We start from the raw sequence: 23,452 nt of genomic DNA on the forward strand, positions 1-23,452 counted from the left end.
GGCAATCAAACGATATAACTATTGTGTAGCTTTTTTAATAAAATTGTTTTATTTTTTTTATTTCATGCAAATTATTTATTTGCAATTTTTTATTTAAAATATAAATATTATATAGAACAATTTTTGTATAAGACGGTGATTTTATTACAAATGCTTATGCAGTTTTCATTGTTCTTGTTTTAAGGCCAAGTTGGTTTTCTTATAGTGCAGTTCTATTTTCCTCTGAAGTCGCTGATATTGCTGCTGAGTTAATAATCTTGAAGTCAAATTGTGAGATTTCAAGTGGATCATAAATTGTTACTGAAATGGAAAAAAGAATCGAATTGGAAAGACGCGGATTAGAAAAAAGCGAGGTAGTTTATAGATTGCATACCAAATATTGTAGTTAAAAAGTATAGTAGGTTTTTAACAGTTATAAGCTGTATGCTAGGTTCCCTACTAGAATATTCATTTTTTCCATTATATTAAAATAATTATTAGGACATGCGTTTATCTTTAAATTTTCAATAAATATAATCTGTCGTTGCTTAACAGATTCAGATAAAATAATTATATTTGCAGTTTGTAACTAGTATATTGAACTGTTATCACATGGCTGCTTCAAAATTGCTTCAAAAAAAAACAACAAAAAAACTCAGGATAATAACAACTTAGTTATGGTAGCTCACTGTATAGAAACTCGTTCCTGATGTAGCCATTGCTATTATTTTTTTAAAAGCAGTTTTGAATAGTTTAAGAAATTAAACTTTAAATTTTATTTAAAAAAAAAAGCATTTGTGTTTTTAAGAATTCAAAAATATCTATGAAATTTGTAATCATAAACCTAAGCATATTTATGTTAAGAGCTTACTTAGTGTACTGGTGCATAGTTTCAAAATAAATAGCAGTTAAAAGAACTATCTTAAATCAGGTCAATGCTGGAATGACATCTGGAATGATCATCTGATCATGCTGTGAAGCATGAATTGGTACTACTCTTCCATAGTGTCATTTATAAATAAGAAAACAGTCTTAACCACACAAGTGTGGTCCATAATCAAGATGTACAACATAAGACATACAATTACTTAATTGTATGTCTTATGTTGTACATCTGTGTTTTAGTTTTTACAGTTTTAATTTACCATTAATGGTCTACTTCGTGTGAAAGCATCCAATTTTTTTTATAAAATTATTATAAATTATAAGTTTTTAATAAGTTATAAACGTTTCCAAAATTTATTATCTAATTCCAAATGGTTTCAAAGATATGGCTATTCAAACTTTGCCTTGAACCAATAAAAATATGCAATTTTAAAAAATGGTTTTGGTCATTGTTTCTGTTCTGTGTGCAATGGAAAGCTTAAAATATAAAAAAGCTTATGGACTACTAATGAGAAAAAAATTAAAACTTTTAGTTTTTGAACCCAAATAGGTATAATGCTGGCAAGCACTCCACGCTTGAACAAACAAGTTTCAAGTTGAAACTTGTTTGTTCAAGCGTGGAAAAAAATTCATAAGATTTAATGACTTGAAACAAGTTTCAAGTCATTAAATCTTATGAATTTTTTTCTTTTTGCAGACCATATAAAGTTTTATAAAGTTACCAAGAAAACAGTAAAAGAAAGTCAGCAATAACTAAAGGAACAATTTGATATGGTCAAAGCTGTTTCAGTTTCATTAGTGTCAAGTTACTCTCAATTAACACAATGTGGGGTGGGAATAAAAGGATAGACGGGAATTTTCATCTCAATGTGATAGATTGAGGGGGGGGGGGAAGAATGAGACAAGAAGGAGGGAGGGGGTAGTTTTAACAGACAGGTGAGTGGGAGTTTTTTTTTCCTCCTATAAGTACGTTTATATTTTCTAGTTTTTAAGACCTAAACTGGTCTCAAAAATAAGAAAATAATAAATGAAATTTTTTTTTGAGATTTGAGATACAGTTTGTTTATTTATAAAAAGTAAAATTTAACAAACGAGGGGAGGTTTAGGAAAGGATCACTTTCCAATCCTTTGTAATAACTTTAAACTATTCAGAACGACATCAAAAAAAGAATTTAAAATAATCAAGCTACACTGGGGTTTTTGTAATTAAACATATCCCAGTAAAATTGCAATAAGAGTCAAAATTACAGGTATTATGTTTATTTTTAAATATTTTATGTTGTTTTATTGGATTCCTTGTCTCAAACTACGTAAGTCTACACATTTTAAGCTTTCCATTGTGCACAGAACAGAAACAATGGCCAAAACCATTTTTTTAAATGTCATATTTTTATTGATTCAAGTTTCAATAGTCATAGCTTTAAAATAATTTGAAATTAGATTATAAAATTTTGGTAATGTTCATAACTTATTAAAATCTTTAAGTGGTGTAAATAGCAACAAAATCTGAGACTTAGTGTTGCATGTCCTGAATGTTTGTTCATGGAATCGCCCTAATATTGATATATCACTAAATAAAAGTCTTATTTAAAATTTATAGAAACTTATAAAATTAACTGTTACATTTAGTAGTTGAAATTTTGACTACTAAATGTAAATAAAAGGCACATCCAAAATTATTTTTTCAAAATTACAAAGTTAGTGAATAATGCATCAAGTTATGGAGTATAATAATTGACTACTTGGCTTATTTAGTCATTAAATAGTGTTATGATGGATTTCTCTAAAATTTGTTTGCTTTCTTATCAATGTTTTTTTCATTATTATTTTATGACACATAAAGAGATTACAATAGGTTCCGATAACTATTTGTATATTTTAAGTTGTATATTTCTTAATATGCCAATAACTCCATGTGTTTCTACATATTCAATGTGGGTTTTAATATGTTTACAGTGCTTGCAAAGGACATGTCAACAAATAAACAAAACATAGTACTAGCTTTAATGGTTTAATATCTCTTCACCTCTCCAAGTTTTCATCTAAAATGCTTCTTATGTATTACCTTCAATTTATTTTTTATTTGAAACTTGTAGCAATTTAGTTTGTTTTTGTTGTTACAATCACAAATATGAATACTCCATTTTGATGTCTTAGACACCAAAACATGTTTATTAGTTAAATGTTTTATAGCAGGAATGTAAAACTCCAGTAATCACTCCAAATGTGCCTTGTTTTGTTTATAAAAGAACAATTAAATAGAAATTAAAAGCACAGTAGTAACAGGGGCCTGTAGGGAATAAAATGTTTTTCTGCCCACCCAAATATATATCATACAATAAGTACAACGCAATAAGCTGCAAACAATTAATTTACAACGCAATGAGCTGCAAACAATTAATTTACATGAAATGTAAATTAATTGTTTGCTTTTAACATATCAACAATTACAAGCTATTAAAAGTTTTTATACAACTTTTGTATTCTTTTTTTTTTTTTACGGTGTTTGATATTTTTAGCTATCGAATTTGATAAAAGTTGAGGTAAAAAAACATTAAAATTTATAGCTATTTTACAACAGTTTTGATGTGCAATTCATGTTTTTTTTATCAGTCTGTATATTAGGAAACTAATTTGCTACATACATTAGAACTATGAGAAACTTTTTTCCTTACATTTATTCGGCTTTTAAAAATGTTTTAGCTATATTTGATGTTTATTAAATTATGTTTATATTTTGTTTATTTTTTATTTATTTATTTTTTTATTGATGTTTTTTTATTATAAATGATAAAACTGATAATTAGTTACAACATTAAATCCATTCTAAAAAGCGTTTAAAGAATTTCTAGCCGACCCCAATATCAAAGTTTCTCTTTGAATGAACTTATGCTTCACACAAAGTTTACACCATATTTTTACAACAGTCTTTACATCGTTAACTTCTTGATCAAGAAAATATTTATCATAATTGAACAGCTTTTAATGGTTTTGTAATAGGTTTAGTACTCATTTCTTCTCTTTCACATCTAATTCTAACCTGATTTTTTTCTTTTCAAAACTCCCGATTTATTACGTTGCAATAAATTAATAAATTTTGTAATAACGGAAGATTTTAAATAAAAGAATAGCATGGTTTGTTTTATAATTTTATTTACCACATTTGATGTCTGTCTGAAATTGTTTGCTTTATATTGTCCAATTTCCAATGTTATTATGAATTACTAGAGAATGAACATAACAATCTCTCTGTATTTAAAAACTTAAAAAAAAGTTTTAAATAGTCTCCTGTTAAAAAAGTAAACAACAATGCACAAACAGTAAAGTTCAGCTAAAACATTTGAAAAACAAATTTTAAAATTGTCTATGTTTCCAGCGCTAATAATAAAGTATTTCCTTAATATACTGACTGAAAAAAAGTCACAAATAAATTGTATATTAAAAAATGTTTTTGTTATATTCCTATCTGCTTTTTTCCTTGATTTGTATCAATTTTGGTAGTGGTAAATAACAAACGCCCTAAAAAAAAAGAAAATTAAAACAGTAAAATATTTTGCTTTATTTTTTTTTTGACAAAATTTTTACTTTTTTAATTTTTATAGAAATCTTTTTCAATGTCAGCCAAGCTTCAGGTTCCAGTTCGCTGAGGGCCTTTTCAATTTCAGTATCTAATATAAGCTCCCAGATTTACTTGGTTTAGTAAATTATTAAATCAAGTTTAATGTGGAGAGGTGATAGGAAAGTCTTTTGCGGATCAGCTAAAGGACATACTGGAGACTGCTTGCTATTGAGATATATATAGACTTTAATGCCCATTCACGTTTACTGTAGTGTTTTGTTGTGGCACAACTGTCTCTGCCAAATAAAGCAACAATATTTTGTAAATCCTGCTTGCATACCCATTGGCATATCTATAACTTTAAAATCTATGATAATATTCCGTTTTCGGTAGTAACTGATGCAAACATTTTTGTTGAGTAAATTTTTCTCCTGTAGTCATGAGGTAAGAAGCTCTGCTTTCTCTTTAGACAGTGATAGGTTTATAACAAGGTCATTCAATTTTTCTTGGGTTTTGCTTTTGCTCAAAATTTCTTTCTTCCAATGTGTAATCAGGATATGCTGGTGGTCCAAGAATGCCACCAGTTGCACTTTCATCATTATCCATTTCATTTTAATAGGATCTATATCATCATCTAGAGGAATTGGAATGGGCCTATTTGAATTGGAAATTCTTCACAATGTTTTGCTGGCCTGCATGCTGAATCCATTAATGGATAAGCAATATTGTGTTTATTCTTTGCAGAAACCCCTGTCATGTTGACACTACTAAAATAACAGTCTGCATGATGATTTTTATATGGCAAATGGCATTGACGGTTTTTGTTCATCCAATCACTATATCTGTTTAAACAGGCTGAGCAGATTTGGCACCCATTGATTTGGCGCTTATGGTTTATCTTGGTCATCTAGGTGGTACCGAAGTAGAGATTTTTTTTTGTATATACGAATAATTCGTCATTTTAGTTTAGTTGTGAAATTGCCACATACATAACAAAACTTGTCAGGGTGATTCTTATATTCTTGAGGCATTTTGATTGATCCAAGCAATCGGTTTGAAAGGAAGTAACACTTTTAAAGTAAATAACAGCATTACACTTAACACAATGCTAGCCACTAACAGAATGTCGTTAGCTGTTCTCAAAGATGCCAGGTTGAAAGTATACTTGTTGCCAGACATGATAACAGTCTGAAATAAAAAAAATAAACACATTGATCTACGAAATACATAGGACAAATGTTAAAAAAATAGTACTTTGTCTATAAAATAATAGTAAATCTGTGTGTTTTCATATTCTTTTATTATAAAAACTGTAAATAATACTACTGTTATCATTATAAGACAAAAAGCCGTATAATAATTTAATTCAATTTTTACGAAAACTGAATGTGCTACAAAAAATCTGTTTGCAGTTTTAAAATAAAGCGTCAGATTTTGTATCCAGGCAACACAAAATTATCTCTGATAAAATTTGAAAAATTCTTTATTGACCTGTGTAATTGTATCAATATTTTTTATCAATAAGAAAATTACTTTTATATGTTTTAACTGTTTCTTACATGAATATTAATCATTTGTAATTATTTTGTATAATTACATCAATCAAATCAAACCTAATTTTTTTATTAAATATTTATGAAGTCATCACCACATAACAACTAGCAATTGTGCATTTGTATAAAATAATAGCAGTAATAGTTATGTTGTTTTTTTTAATTTAGGTAATAGAGCTTATTCTTGACAATTGCCGCTCAACATCAATAATAGGACTTACAGAAGAATATTGCAATTTAGAAGTACTTTCCCTTATAAATGTAGGATTAACCTCTTTGAAAGGATTGCCGTCTTTACCTTTACTAAGAAAGGTATTAAATAATTTTTGTTGTTCAGTAAAGGTTATATATATACAGGGGCAATTCTATGGGTGTGTAATTATTATCCCTCCTCCCCTATAGAAGGTGATTTTCAAGTTTTAATCGGGTTTTATAGAAATTTAGTCAGTTAGACAGGTGATTTTAAGTTTAGAGGATTTTTTTTTATTTGTTCAGAAAGCAGCCCAAAGTTTTGAAAGGATTTGCCACCCCCTCCCCCTCATTTTAATCCTAATGGCTGTATTCTTAAACCTGTGTGTGTGTTTAGGGGCTATTATAGACTGTTTTCGACAGCATTTTTATGGCAAAACTTGTTTTTGTTTTTGCAAATTTTGTATATTTTTAGGAAATTGAATATATGGCACATGGCGGTCCAGGTCCGCAGTCCAATTTTTTTTTCTAGAAAAGCCCCTGGGTGCTCATACCAGTCAAATAGTGTGGGATTATGTCTTTAATGTATTTATAAAATAATTTTATAAATAAATTTAAGTTTTTTAAATGAAACGAATTTGATATAATAGCTAGAAATGTTAACATATCTTTTAGAGTCTAAATAATAAATATAGCAATCAAAAGAATTTAAGTAAAATAATTATTTACTTTTGCTTAAATAGATTAAATAGAAAGTATAAAATAGATTATAATCATAAAACAGATGCAATCAAAATGCAATAGCAGGGCTCAATTTAACGGTCAGACATTGGACATTGTCCGGCTAAAACCTCAGATTGTCTGATTAATTTACAAAGTAATCAGACATTTTGACTGAGGGGAATTCAATTCTACTAAATACTTATTATATATATACATATAAAATTAAAAGTAATGTAGATTAAAGGCTTTAAAGTAAAACTCAAAAAGTTCAAAATTAAAATTACTTTTTGTTACATTTCTAATTGCATTTAAAATAAATTACGTTTTAATAAAGTTATACAAAATGATTCTACAAATTACTTCTATTGATTGTTTAATAAATGAACAATTTTTATTTGAATTATTGACAAGAAAAAATATATATTCAAGTTGTATAAACATTTTTTTAAAAACGTTGCAAAAAAAAAAAAATTTTTAATAATGTAGTCTTTAAAATTGTAATTTTTAATCATTTCATGCTTTGATTAGTAAGTTAAGTTTTAAAAACTTTCAAACATTTCTTTGCAAAAATTTCGAAGCAAAAAAATAAAGCAATTAAATCATTGGAAGGTTTAATTTAACTTATTCATAATTTAAAGTACCTTTAAAACAAATCTTTTTAAAAAAGATTTTTAGAAAGACATATCAAATAGTTTCAAACATTAAATTTATCATAAAATTATTCATACCTACTAAAAAAAGAATTAAATATAAAATTTAATTTACACAATGTGTTTATTTTAAAAAATTATTATAATTAACTTTTGATTTTATTTAAAGCTTTCGCATAAAATAAAAACTTTAAAAAAGATGAACGATTAAAAGTTATTTGTAATGTAACGATTTTTCTAAATTGCATTTAAATCAAAACATCAAAATAGCCGTTATAAAGTTGTAAAGAGAAAAAAAATAAGCGTTGTCAGTCAGAGTGTGAAAATTTAAGTCTATCTATAAAAACATACAATATGAAATTGAAGCTGTTTCATTAAAAAAATGCAAAGTTCTGTGATGAAATATTTTTAAATATGCAAAGAAACTACAACTTCACTAGACTAATGTTAAATAAACTGAATAACATAAGAAAGATTTCAATTGCCTAACTCGGTTCTGTAAAACAATAAAAGTTATATTTTAAAAATTTGATCAGACAATGCCCGACCCAAACAAGTTTTGATTGGGCATTATGTCTGTTACTTAATAAAAAATTAAGTTAAGCAATAGACAATTTTATTTAATAATATTTGATTAAATTAATATCTGAATCACTCACAAAGAAAAAGCAAAACTTTACTTTTTTCTAAGAAAGATTATTATTTATTATTATATTGAAATCGCCCAAAAAAAAACGAAATTTATTTAACAAAAATCATATTTCTATATATTGTTCTTTTTAATTGCAGTTTTTTTTCCGTAACGATAGGACTCACTCTCTAACTCAGTATCTAAACCACCAGCTAGGTGAAAAACAAGTTTTACTTTTTTTCTTTGGTTGTATGGAGAAATGAAATTGATTCGTTATAATAATCCGTCCGGTATTGTTAATTTGTCAGGGGTTTTTTTTTCTATTTTTTATTTTTATTTTTTTCAGGTAAAAAACTAAAGAAAAAAAGTTACTGACTTGATACAGCAAATAAGAATTGTTTAATTTAAAATATATTATAATATACATATAATATAAATACATAAAAAAGTGAAATAAAGGATTAGAAAATAGCGTGGAGCAAAAAAGTTAAAAGCTGTAACTAAAAGAAATTTTTTTATAAAAAGAATAATTTTGTATTATTCTTGCTCAATCTTCAATCGAATTTAAATCAGTTGAATGTTAAAAACATGTTTTTAAAGTAATTTAATTTACTGCATCATTAATGTTTTTTATTTTGTTAATTTTGTTTGACAAAGTTTAAATAAAAATTTTACTTATGAAAAATTAAAGGTTTAACGTTATTAGTGATTCAAAATGTGACTAATGCGTTTAAAAATATGATACGTTTTGAATTGAAAGAAAAGTTATTTTGAAACTCATTTTGAATTAAGAAAAAATGTGGTTGAAAATGCATTGTAGCGTTAAAACATTATCGTCCTGCCAGACTACTGACAAGCATTAGTCTGGCAGGGCGATATATGTGTGTGTGTGTGTGTCTGTGTGTATTATGCTTGCATGCATAATACATACACGTACTCTCTTTTTTAAACTTTTTTATGCTGCATGAAATCTAAAGTTCATTAAAGTTTTTTTTTTTTTTACTGTAAATGATTTTTTCTCTAGCTCGAGTTAAGTGACAATAGGATAACATCTGGGCTTGAGTTATTGTTAAAAACTCCTCAACTTACTCATTTAAGTCTTAGTGGAAATAAAATAAAAGATATTGCTAGTTTATCTCCATTGGTATGTATCATTTTTTTATTATATATATACACATACAGTTTCACAAATTTAGGTTGGCATTGTTCTAATATTTATTTGCATGCTTTAATGTTAAAAATGTTGACATTAGTCCTAATAATTTGTCAAACAAAAAATAGAAATGAAGCCTTTTAGATGGCTTTTTAGTAATATTTTATTTCCAACTCTCTCTCTCTATATATATATATACAATCTTCTCCGTTTAAATTTTGATGCCACCGCACCAAGCGCTGACAAGATGGTCATTTTAAAGTTTGCCTGTGCAATTTAAAAAATTTTTTTTTTTTCTTTCTGTTATTTGAATTAAAATTAAAAAAGTGGAAAGAATGCTTTGAATAAATACTATATAAAATAATTTAAAAAATAATTTTTCATAAAAGTTGAACAAAAAATGTTATGTTGCAATTCAAAACAAAATGCTTTTATTTTTTTGGCAAGCGCTTTATTATGTGCTCACCAAAGTTTTTATTGGCGTGTGGGCAAGCGCAAAAAGAATTAATCGCGAAAGCGCTGGCTAAGCGGTAAAGACTGTATATATATATGTATATACAGGGCCTGAAATAAATGCCACACATCAGACATTGTCTGGCGCTTGTCCTGTAAAATATGACATCAGTCATTTCGTCTGGCCCATATTTTATGTGCACTTATTTTCTAATCATTTTAGTTGTTCCAAAATATGTATTGTATATAAACTTTATATACAATACATTATATATAATACAGTATTGTATATAAGATTTATTTTTTGAACTTTTTTATTTAAAAACAAAACAAAAATTGAAGTTGAACACATGGCTACATTAATAAAATACGTCATTTTTTGGAGTTAATTCATTTTTTAAAAGATGCTTAAGCACTACTTTTTTTTTAGAATGAAGTAGCCCAGTTTTTATTATTTAAAGTGTTGCACTTAGTTATAAATTTAAATTTATGTTTAGTTTTTATTTGATTTTTTGTTTTGTTTTTATAAATTACAAACAAACATTTTAGCTTTTAAAACCCCTTTTAGATTTATTTTATATCAAATTTTAACGTAATAGTTATTTCAATGCTTATAGAAACTGGTACTTTTTATTACATTATTAAATTTGAATTGTTATGTAACGTTTGTTTTTGTGCTAAAAATTTTTGCTATTGAAAGTGTTTATAAAGTTAATCCTAGAATAAGTTTGAAAAGATTTATAAAAATACATATTTATATATATGTAATTACATATATGTAATATTATAATATTCTTTGATAATTTAAATGAAATGGGTTATGGAATATTATAACATGGGAAATGGAATATTATAATATTCTTTGATAATATAAATGAAATGGGTTTATTGTAAACCTTACATTTAATTTATTACTTTATTTAATAATGTAATAAGTAAACTTAATTTCTGTATTTAATAAATTTACATAGTAATTTATGTATTTAATAATTTTGTATTTTTATCATACATTTTTATTATATATTTAATTATGTATTTAATAATTACATAATTTAATTCTTTAATATATTTACATAATTATGTATTTAATAGTTTACAAAGCATTTTGCATAGTACAGTAATTTTTTATTTTAAAAACATAATATAAATATATTTACCTTTTCAAATTTTAGTTTTTTGAGTTTAGATTTTTTCTTTAAGATTTACTTTTTGTTAGACAATTTATCTTACAAAATTTCTTATCAGCACATTTTGAAACGCCTAGAGTTATCACAGGTTTGGTCAGGAAGCGGGTGCAATAACACTTTATATCTGACCACGTGTGCAATATTTAGTTGCGACAACGTGGCCACTGCTTTTTAAATGCTTTGAGAATATTTCAAAAAGTGCAACAAAAAAAACTTAAGTTGATAGAAACAACTTCTAAAAAAATTAACTAAAAAAAGAAATGAATTCTTAAAGAATAAAAAAAAACTAACTAAAGCAAATAAATTATGTTTGGAATAAATTATTTCTAAACTTCTCTCATTTATAACTTTTTTATAAAATTAAGACACTATAAAAAGTAACATCTTACTATTATGATCGTTTAGTAAAGAAACCAATGTTCTTTAATTAATCAAAACCTATAATATAATTATTTAAGTATTTGTGTTTTATTTCAACATGATTCTAATAAAACTAACGGTAGTTGAATTATATAATAAATAAAATGATTTACTATGAAATGCATGAAATTTATAACCATTTCATGCATTTCATAGTAAATCATCGTTTAGATTAGTTTAGAAGCGCTTTGCTAATATTAAAGATTATTTATGAATTTAATTGTTTTAGCTTTTCAAATAGTGTTGGACATACATGGAAACACACATAAATTTATATGTTCTCAAAACATCTAAAAAGCTGTGGTCAAGTTGTCACAACTAAATAAAATATGCATAGTCAGGAATAGAGTGTGATCGTGCCTGCTTCCTAACCAAGCCTGTTATCAGAACAAATTGTGTGGTCAAGTTGTAAAAGCAAAATATTTTATGCTTAGTCAGCAATGACGTTCAATCACATTTTTTTAATTTTTGTTAAACATGTCCGTCAAGCTTGAGTATTTATCAGACAAATTGTCTGAAACAAAAAAGTTTGTTATTTCAAGCCCTGTCTGTATATATATATATATATATATATATATATATATATATATATATATATATATATATATATATATATATATATATATATATATATTAAAATAGTTACAATTAAATTTGAAACATGACTTGGAGTTACAAACAACCATAACACAAAAAAAAACTTCAGACCAAAATACGAGAGAATGACAACACCTAAATCAAGATCATAAAACATTTGGTTTAATCCTCCATTTTTACAAAATTTTTTAAATTTAATGGTAAAGCATTTACTCATGTTACACTTTTCCATTACACAACAAAATCTCATAACAGGCCTCTCACAAGAAAATCTCAAGGCCTGTCATAAAGATATATATAAATTAGAACAGTGCTAACCTAAACCTACAATAATTAGTGCATGCGTGTGTTTGTCTATAATATGTATGTATTTTTTATGTATTTATAGTTTATTTTTTTAGGCAAAATTGTCATATTTAAAAAGTTTAGACTTATTTAATTGTGATGTTACTACTGAAAAAGATTACAGAAACAAAGTATTTGAGCTCATTCCTCAACTCAAGTTTTTAGATGGAACAGATCGGTTAGTTGTACAGTTTGTTTTTTTTTCTTAGTTTTACAGTCACACACACGTATATATATATATATATATATATATATATATATATATATATATATATATATATATATATATATATATATATATATATATATATATATATATATATATATATATCAGGCCTTTTTTAAATAAAAAATGCTTCATGCATTAGGTTTATGAAATATTTGACATCATAAAATTCTCTTTATTTTTTTATTTTTTAAAGACATCAACTTTTTTAAATTACTGCAATAATACTATTTACCGCAAAACAAGTTAAATGTTATTTAGTGTTAATTTATTATTTTGTATTAACAAATATCTTTCTTTTCTTGACATTTGCATAAATGAATTAAAATGTTAAATTTCTGAGTTTTTTAAGTGGTTAAAATAACTCAGAAAATTGCGGCTTTGCAACCAGAAATGATTTTTTATTTTAAAAAAACTAGCGAGTGACAAATACAAAAATTACGTTAATTTAAGTTTTTTATTTATTTAAAGTTAATTAGTTTATTATTTTATTATTAAAATTACATCGCTGAATATATCATTTATTAAAAATAATCCCTGTGATTTAACTTGCGTTATTAAAAAAAAAAAGGTTAACTTACCTTTTCTGCAATGGCTGTTGATTTAAAATTTAATTTTGAGTTGAAAAAAAATGCGGTGAAAATAAGCTGATTTTTTTTAAGAACAGATAAAATTTAAAAATTGAACAACATTTAGTAATATTTTTAAATAGATTTGACAGTAAAGTTAAACCCAAGCATTAACTTTAATCTTGATAAACTAAATTATATTTTTAAAATCATAATTGAATTATATATATTTTTTTATCAGAATAAAATTATATTTTTTATTGAATTAATTTTAAACTAAATTATATATTTTTTATCAAAATTAAATTATGTTTTTATGGTCTTTGCTTCAACCTTGAAAAATCAATTATTACAGTAAAATAAATAAACTTTTAATTTTATTTGAGTTTTTTTTATTAGTAAATATTTACTAATGAAAAAGTTTGTTAAATTTATTATTTAAATTTATTATTTAGATAGCGCTTATATCAAACATAATTGTCATTCAAATTTTAGTAACAAATATTTTTACATAAATGTCATTTGAAAGTTAGTGCGATTTTTTTAAAAATTAATTACTACTTTTATCTTACTGCCTATAATATAATTTAAAAGTTAAAAATGGTAAAAAGTTGCGAAACCGAAATCACTTACTGCTCACGTAAATGCATATGTAAATCAAGGCATATGTAAATCGCTCTACACTTTAAAACAAGGCCTGCTATATATAAATATATATATCAGCCCTCAAAATTAAGAAAATGAGGTTGGCAATAGATTGCCCACCTTGAACTGTAAGTGGTTGGCAAAAATAATTTGACACAAATGGATTACCATAAAACATAGAAACAAAGTTGGCAATTTTTGCCAACTTTGGCAAAAATTGCCAACTTTGTTTCTATGTTTTATGCTTGAGCATAAACTTCTTATCTTGCGTAACAGATCAGGCTTGTGGAAAATAAAAATTGAGGCAATATATTTTTTTATTACTGCTGAAACAACCTGTAAGAATATGGTTAGTAAGCTTACTAAGACTTATAGACTAATAAGTCTATAGCTCCTTCGAGCAGCAACCATAATAGTACTTGTAGAAAAGAGAAAGGGAATGTAATTTTACAATGATGGGAGAGAGGCTCAAGCTTTGCAGATAGGGCAGGTCCAACTACATTTACAATTTTTGGATCTTGTCTCAAAGAGAAAAAGCATCATTAGAAGAAACCTCTTAACACATTAAGCATTTGAGGTCAGCAAAATTTAATTGCTGACTCTGAGGGCTGGTTTTTTTTTTTTTTTCTTTCTTTCTTTCTTGTTTTAAAGCGTTAAGCCATTAAGCAAAAGGTGTTTAGCAATTTTACATATGTCTAAAACGATTCCCATTAAGCAACTTTTTATCATTTTTTCAACTTTTAAATTGTTCTAAAAGCAGTTAGATAATAGAAGTAATTATATTTATAAAAAACCACATAACCTTTGAATGATGTTTACGTAATAAAGTTTGTAACAAAAGTTTGAATGACAATTATGTTACATGTAAGCGCTGTGTAGTAACAAATAAAACTCAAATAAAGCGTGTACACAAAATAAATGTGAAAAAATAAGCACGTCATTTTTTTTTCAGTAGTTGTATTAAAATCTTTTTAATTATTTTGTATTTTGTTTACAACGTGTTGTGGTCCAAAATAATATGTTAGTTTTTGGATTTAACTTGAAATTAGTTTTAAAAATGACAAAAGAAGACCTAAGAGAAAAAAATTATGCACAAATATTTACAAAATCCTAATAGTAGCTGCAATGCGATAGCAAAATCGTTGCAAATACATCCATTCCATTATTATGTAAATACATCCACACCGTTGGTCGTGTTATTCAACGTTTTTTTAAAACAAAATTGATCAAACGCAAATTTAAAAAAGCATCGAACAGTTTTGATTCTTATTCTGTGCTTATGAGTACCACTAAAACAAAAGTTCGAAATTTTATTAGATTCCCAAAGGAATTTTTTTTTTTTTTTTTTTTTTTTTTTTTTTTTTTTTTTTTTTTTTTTTTTTGATGTTTGATCATATTAAAATTATTACTTGGTTGGAAATAAAAATTGAGGAGTACTTTTTTTTAATTGTTTTTCTACTTTCACATTTATTTCGTTTACACGCTTTAAAATTGAAAACTTTATCTTAATTTAGCTAATTATTTTATTGTAATAAAAAACAAAATTGTTTATAGTTAATGACAATTTTTTTTTGTTACGAAGTTATTAAATGAAAAATTAAAGAAAAAACCATAAAAGAAATATTTATAATAAAAACTTTTATTATCTTGTGAGTACAAGAATATTTATACAACATTTGATTGCAATAAAGAAAATTTACTTAAATTTCTATTTAATAATAAAAAAATTTGAATTTTTTTAATCTTTATTTTATAATATATTTTATTTATTTTTAATTATACTGATTGATTTTTTGATTTGAAAAACAATAAACTTTACGCTTAAAACAAAGTTCATAATTATATAATATAATTCTGATAGAAAATATATGATTAATTAAAAACTAATTTAATAAACAAGTTTAGTTTACAAAACGTAAAAAAATTTAATCTTCTTTTTTTATAACGCAAGTTAAAGCGCAGCGATTAATTTTTAATAAATGAAATTTATAGCGGTATAATTTTCGCAAAATCGCTAATGAAAAAATAAACTTTTAATAATTAAAGTAAATAAATAACGTAATTTTTTTATTTGTTACTCTAATTTTTTTTTGAATAAAAAATCATTTTTAGCAATAATAAGTTCAATTATAATTTAAATATAAAAATTTAATATAAACAAAATTTGAAAGAAAATAAATGTTACCTAATAGTATTAATAAAAAATGAGTATTATAATATTTAACTCGTTTGCGGTAATTAATATTATTGCAGTAATTTAAAAAGTTCATATCTTTAAAAAATAAAGAGAATTTTATGATGCCAAATTCACATTAATCTAATGTGTTAAGCATTTTTTATTTAAAACAAGGCTTTTTTGTGTGTGTGTGTGTGTGTGTATATATATATATATATATATATATATATATATATATATATATATATATATATATATATATATATATATATATATATATATATATATATATAAATTGCTTGTTTAGATAATCATTCTGACATCAAACTGAAACAGCCTGCTGCCAGGGGCTTCAGTACATACATCAACTGACAAATAGCCTGACTCGCAGCGGAGTGCTGCTACATCGACTGAGGGTTTGGCATGGGGCGTCAATCTTTTCTATCATTATTCTTAATTTTTTCTTTTCTTTTTCTAAAAACATGGTATGCTATAAAGATACACAAAACTAGTGAGTAAGTGCTTATCTAAATAGGCTAAAGAAGATATATATATCTACACTCACACACATATTGTAAAGGGTTTAGATATACAGTTTGTGTTAAAAAAAAACAGCTCTTCTCTTGTCTAAGGTATTAGACTGACTCGCAATGAAGTGCTGCTTCGTCGACTATCATATAGCCTGACTCTCAAGGGAGTGCTGCTACATCGACTGACAAAAAGCCTGACTGCAACAGAGTGCTGCTACATCAACTGAGGTTTTGGTTGGAGCAAGCAGTATCCTATGAGATATTTTTTTTTTTTTTAATGTTTTTCCAGTCTTCAAAATTAATTTTTTTTAAAAAAAAAAACAACCTAAAACTGCACTTTATGGTAAAAACTTGAAGATGACCATGCAAGAGTGTGTGTATATATATACACACACACACACACTTACAGTTTGATTTAGGTCAGCACTGTCTAGCTATATTTGCACACTTGAAGTTTTAAATTTTTAATTTAATTTTTTTTTTAATTTTTTTTTTGCACTTATATCACAGAATTCTCAGTCGTTTTCAAATATCCATGCAGTCAACAAATAATAAAAAATAAAAACCTTTATCAGGGTCTAGATTTAAAGCACTAATTATACACATTCATGCAAAATGTTGCTTATAAAATTTAATAAACTTTAAAAGTTAAACATTACTTTTAAATTAAGTATTTAAAAAAAATTAAGTTTTAAACACAATTGTTTTAAATATTTTATATTAACCTTTCGACTTACCGAATACTTACTTGATTACTGAATTTTAATAATTTAAGGTAAACAATATTTCTGCGAAATAGCAATCTTAGACAACTTTTAAAATGGTATTTGTTATTCAAAAGACAGGTTTTTTTAAACAGATACTTAAGAAATATTTATTAATTACTAAAAAACAATTGAAAACTTGTCTTCAGGATCAACAATAGTTTAATAAGTGATAAAAATAGTTTTTATTTAATTTAGAATTTTATTATAAGTATTTTTAACCAAAGTTGGATAACTTGCTTCACTTTAATAAACCTTTTAATAAAAATAAACAAAAGTAATTTAAGCTGGGCAAGTTATATAAGAAATAAACAATGAAGATAATCTGGGATTTAAAAAAAAAATTGATTGATTTGATTGAGAACAATTGTTTTCTTTAGATGATAAAAGCAGAGTCATTAGCATAGCAAGGCCATCAGTTGTTCTCTGGTTAGATTTTTCAGCTTTTTTTTTTTAAGGTAAATTAAAATACCATTAGTAAACTAAATTTGGAGGTCAGTTTATGATAAGTGCAAATATGACATTTTGCAGGAGGAGAGTTTAAAAATTTGATTTATTTCCATAAATCAGGTAATAATGAAAAATAAATTATTATTTTTTATAAAAATAAAAAACTACAGTGATCATCATTTGACTGAATAAAATATCTAACGAAATATAACAAGCTGCATACCAATCTCAAAATGACCAATTTTGCACTTATCATAAATTGACCAATGGCCACATAATTATTTGAAGGTTGCCGATCAACACTGACTAGCAGTAATGATAAAAATTGAAAAGTATCCAATCAAATAATTTTCCTAACGATCGAAATTTTGCACTTTTTTAAAATTACTGTTTTATTGTGATAAGATTTTATGGTGTTAAAACTGTTTAATTTAAAAAATCATAAACATTTTAAAACTTAAATGCTAATTTAATAACTTTAAGATTTTTTTTTATGTGTTAAAATTCTTTTTATTATAAAGTTTGATTTGCAAAAGTTGGCGATCAAATTTGATCAGCCATAATTAATTTAGGAGTTCGAAGTATCAATTTTTCTAAAAGTCAATCAATGATTGTTGATCTGCCATTATTTCAAGTGCTGGACACATAGTCATCACATTTCAGACATTGAATTTATTGCCGTATGTGGTTGTAAGGAAGTAAATATGCACTTTTTGATTGGGCAAACAAACGAATTATAAATAAACTTTAAATTAAAAAACAATTAATAAAAAAGAATTTATATATGTTGTTTTATGTATGTCTGTGGTTCCAAACTTTTCTGTTTCTGTGCTGTTTTCTAGTTGAAAAAGAAATAACGAAAGAGTTAAAGTTATGTGCCATTTTATTCCATGAACCATAGGCAAAAAGGAAAATTACAAAATGCATAAGTTACAATAAGAGGCTATTTTAGTAAAATAATTTTTGCAGCATCGGCCCTTTGGCAATTATGTGTTAAGTAAGGGCTGTCTTTTTTGTAGTCTGTTTAGCAGCTTTAAAAAAAAGTTCTAAGCGCCAAAAAGGTAGGATATTCCTACTTTTGCAATAAACACTGAATAAAATTTATTCCTGGCTATTGCCTTGACATAGATTTAAAGCCCTCTCATATTATTTCAAAAGATTATTGTATATAATATTATATATTATATATATTCTAGCTTTATTGGTCATACAAGTACTAATATTTAATACAGTTTATATTTTTGCTGCTGTTTAAAAAAATAAAGTAATAAAATTATACTTTCTAAATCAATTTTTTTTTTTTTTTAATTATGAAGCGCTATAGGACTGTGCAAAGAAAACTCATAATTAGGCCTGCAATATGCTTAGCAGAAATATTAAAGTTATGATTTCAAGTTCTGTGCATAGTTTAGTAGGTTTAACATTTGGTGTAAATTAAGCAGTTTTTATAGTTCTTCAAAAAATTTATTTAGATTTAAACATTTAAGATGTTTTAAAATTGTTTGCAATTCCTAATATTTTAAAACGGATCTTAGTAATAAGCAAGCAAATGTACAAATACAGGAATGTTAAATTTTCCCCCAGAAATTATTGATTATGACAACAGGCTTGTTAAGATAATTTTAAAAAGTATTTTGGATTGATCTTTATTCAAATTTTTTTGTTGATTGATGGAACAACTTCAATCTTTGAATTAGCCTCAAAAGTATTTGTTGCAAAGAGTTATCTTGTATTATTGAATCAAATTTGTTTTACAATAAACCTTTGCAGAGCACGCTTTATATCATGCAGTTGTCAAAATTTTGAGAGCGCAGAACTTAAATAAAATGTGAAGGTTATGTTATGCTAAGAACAGCCCTTTAGCCAAGGGGTAGTGTGAACTGAAATAAGTTTTTCTTGGTTATGAAGGGAGTGTTTTATCACTACGCAACACCACCCCAGGTCTTTGTGTGTGTTTTTTTTATGCTTTTTTCTTTTATATAAGAATCGTTTTAAATTTTTATTATAGAGATCAAGAAGAAGTAGAACAAACTGAGTCCGAGGAGGAAGGTGACGATGAAGGTAAGCAGTTATTCTATAGTTTAATCTAGTTTATTATAGGTTTGATCAAAAGCTACCTCTTACATGAGAAGAAAAATTTTTTTAATGAAGAATTTTAAATTAAAAGCAAAATAAGCAGGACACCTTAAAACAGTTTTTAGAACTTGGGCTACAATTCTTTTTAAAGCTAATGTTTAAAAAAATTTTTAAAGCTTTTGAATTATTTTATCAGGTTGTTTTTTTTTGTTTGTTTAAATTATTAGGATTAATTTTTTTGTGAATTGGAACATTTTTTAAATTATGTTAGTTACATTTGGATATATTGCTGTACCAATGCAAGACCATAACATTTTAAACTAACCTATTATGAGAAATTTTAAAAGTTTAGGTTAACTTCATTATGAAAATACGCTATTAGAAAATAGAGACATTGCAGTTCTTTCATTGTTTCATTTTTTCTATTAAAAACACAAATCTTATTGCTTTTTGCAGATTAATATTCTGATTCTTATATTTAAAATAAATTTTGAGATGTTATAGTCTTGCACTGGTACAGTGGTATGATGATTTTTTGAATTTTTAAAGCATCTATCTTTAAGAGACTACCAACTCATGTTTTTGTGTTTAAAAAAATAGTTCTTGATTAAAACTAAATAATAAATGTATATCAATAGAACTGAACTTGTTGTTTTAGTTGAAGTTCTTCTCCATTTTACTCTGTATCTCTGAGTCTTTAAAATATATGCCACAATTTTCAGGCTTGATATTCATTTCAAGCACGTTAAAATCGTTATAGTTTCAGTATATGACGTCATTGTAGAATATATATCTTATGATATATCAAAGTATTTTTTTCACTCACAATCAAATCATATTTGTATAATTATTTAATGAATCCCTAAAATATATTCGTTATGAAATTTAAAAAATAATATATTAGATCTTCCTGTTATCTCCTGATGAGGGTACAGCTCTATAAATCAGTTTAATGATTCTGTAAATTAATTGTACATTCCTTATAGTGTTTTTGGTTTGCAATTTTGAAACCACATAGGAGACCTTTAAGATGATATAAACTTTAGGTTGATTAGCATTTATTAAGGATTAAGTCAACTGCAAGGGTTGTTGCCCTTGATATAACAATGGTTTTCGATATTGTCTTGCATGCTATTTTCATCATAAAGTCTCTTTTTTGTTGTTTCTGGTATAGTTTTTTACTATCCTTTTTTTCATTCATTTTTAACTGTAGTATTAGTATTGTCTTTGATAGTTAACACTCCTTTACTTTTAGTAAACTATAGGATACCATAAGTTTCTATCCTTAGTTCCTTTGTTACTTATTTATATTAAGGATCATCCCAAAAATTTAATTTCCAAAGTGGTAAGTAAGCAATTCAAATGTTTCTTGGCAGTATTGACAAACAAATAAATGTATCTTTGCATCTGGGTTTATATATATCAAATATTAGTAAAATGTTTATTTCTATTTAGAGGTTGATGAAGATGACGATGAAGGTTTGTTTATAATTTTATCCATTCGTTTTTTTTGCCGTTCCTATTTTCGTTTTTTTGTTTATTTTACTTATTTTACCTAGACTTAGATGAACTTGATGAAATACAAGGTGATTCATCCAGCTCATCTAACAAATTCCGGTCAGCCGGTGTTGAGAAAGAAGAAGCAGACGATGAAGATGATGTTGAAGAAAAAGATGAATCTAACCTTGATGGTGGTGTATATGAAGAAGATGACGAGGGAGATAGTGATGAAGAGGACGAGCAAAATCCATTACCAGGTAGTTATGTCAAGTATTCAAAACCTTTTAGTACACTAATATATAGTTATTTTTCTTATCATATTGTTTCATTTTTCTGAAAATTCAGGCGATAATGATGAAGAAGAGGAAGACGAACTTGACGATGAGGAAGAAGATAATGAACCTGGACTTGCCTATCTTAACAAAGATGAATTTAGTGTAAATTTATTTAAATTTATTGTGTAAATTTTTATTATGTAAATTTATTTAACCACATTGTAAATGTGGTTAAATTGTTACGCGTTTGCTAAAGAATATATTATTGATTTTGGCATGGCCTAAATTATTTAGGATGAAGAAGAGGATGGAGATTTTGCTCCTGGTGAAGGAGAAGATGATGACGAGGAAGAAGAAGAGGAAATAGACGAGGAAGCTTCTGAAGAACAAGTAGCCCGCGGAACTAAAAGAAAACATGAAGGTGATGACGAGGAGTAGTAGAGTAATAAAATATCATTGAAAAATGATTACAGAGTGAGCTGTCATTAATGGTCTGCCATTGCCTGCCAAACAAATTTCCTAAATTAAAAAACGGTGAAGTTCTAAATATATATAGTAGAGAGTTCACTTATTCTTTAATTTTATGGAAGTTTGTTTCTTACTTTTTTTCTTTTTTTTTTTTTCTAGACTGTTTCATTTTGTTATATAAATAACAGAGGGAGTTAGCTCTCATATATGGATATATATAGGTAGCCCAAAATGATGTTGCGATAATTGAACATTTGTAAATATTTTTTAAGTGATATAGCCTCACTTTTCAAGTGAAGTGGTTCTAGTAAATATATTTAATTATATATGACGAATTTGTTATTTATGCGTGGTTGTGTTAATTTTATGTATTAATTTTTACGTTTGTCTTGATATCTGCATTTTTAAGTCATTTTAATTAAATCTGTAATCAATTTAAGCTTATTGTGCCATAAGTATTATTAGGCATTTTACCGACAATGATATAGATTTAAGCCACGGGTTCAGGTTTGCACTTTTTTATATCAAGTTCAGTCTTCTTTCTAATCTATCTAAAAATTAATGAGTTTTCATTTTTCGACGACCAAGTTATGAATTCTTAAGGCTTTTTTATCGATTAATTTTTGTTATTTTGGTGAACTCTTAAACTAAAAATGTAAACAAATGTACTAAGAAAAATAAAATATGGATCGAAATCAGTACAACTAACTAGAAGATATGATGCCTAAACCACATTCCAATTTCCTTAACAACTATAGTACAAAGCACAAACTTAGTAAAAATGTTCTTTCAGCAACGCAGGGCCGGATGTTTAACATAGTGGACAATATTATTTTTTTTTACTTTAATTCCAATTAATTGCTTCGTTTTAAAGTTTATCGCAAGTTCTAGTTGAATAATTGCTAATAATGAAAACTAGTTAACCAATTTTATAAACGCGAATTTACAATTTTTTCGTTTCAAATAAGATTAATTACATATGCCAACAAAAAAAATTTTTGTGCATAAAAATTTGCAAATATTTGATGCTGTAACAATTTCGTAAAGTTAATTTACATATATAAGGTTTGGTTACTGTATTCTATATATTTGTTTTATTGTCAGTCTCAGGAAATTTAACCAGCAGGAGTAACCACACTGTAAATGAAGTCACCTTTAACTACAGTTGAAATTAGAATGTGAGTTGCCGCCGTGCAAATTCTATTGTTTATATTCTCCTTTTTTTAAAACAAAAAATTATGGTTTATAAGAAATATTCACATTTTAAGGTATATGCTGGTGTAAAAGGAAAGCTTCGGGATTATGCGTATTTGCTTGCATGCTTTTTAATAATATAGTTTCTTTGTTCTTTTTAATTTTTTTTTAACCAATACAAAAAGTTAAAGTAGTACTTTAGGACCGATAATTTTTATTTTATTAAGTCTTTGGAAAAACGTTTCGTATAGTGTT

At 25.8% G+C, this 23,452-nt stretch overlaps 1 protein-coding gene across 1 annotated transcript; it reads left to right on the top strand.

Annotated features, from left to right (window-relative positions):
* The first annotated feature begins 184 nt into the window (after nucleotides 1-184).
* Nucleotides 185-22,334, top strand: LOC100203689 (acidic leucine-rich nuclear phosphoprotein 32 family member B). Its single transcript, XM_065805918.1, has 9 exons — nucleotides 185-353; nucleotides 6,145-6,288; nucleotides 9,194-9,313; nucleotides 12,381-12,502; nucleotides 19,693-19,745; nucleotides 21,216-21,239; nucleotides 21,320-21,517; nucleotides 21,606-21,697; nucleotides 21,830-22,334. The coding sequence occupies exons 1-9, from the start codon at nucleotides 306-308 to the stop codon at nucleotides 21,971-21,973; spliced, it is 945 nt and encodes a 314-aa protein (XP_065661990.1). The 5' UTR covers nucleotides 185-305; the 3' UTR covers nucleotides 21,974-22,334.
* Nucleotides 22,335-23,452: the final 1,118 nt, after the last annotated feature.

The sequence above is a fragment of the Hydra vulgaris genome, chromosome 09 (genome assembly GCF_038396675.1).
Source record: "Hydra vulgaris chromosome 09, alternate assembly HydraT2T_AEP".
NCBI lineage: Eukaryota > Metazoa > Cnidaria > Hydrozoa > Anthoathecata > Hydridae > Hydra > Hydra vulgaris.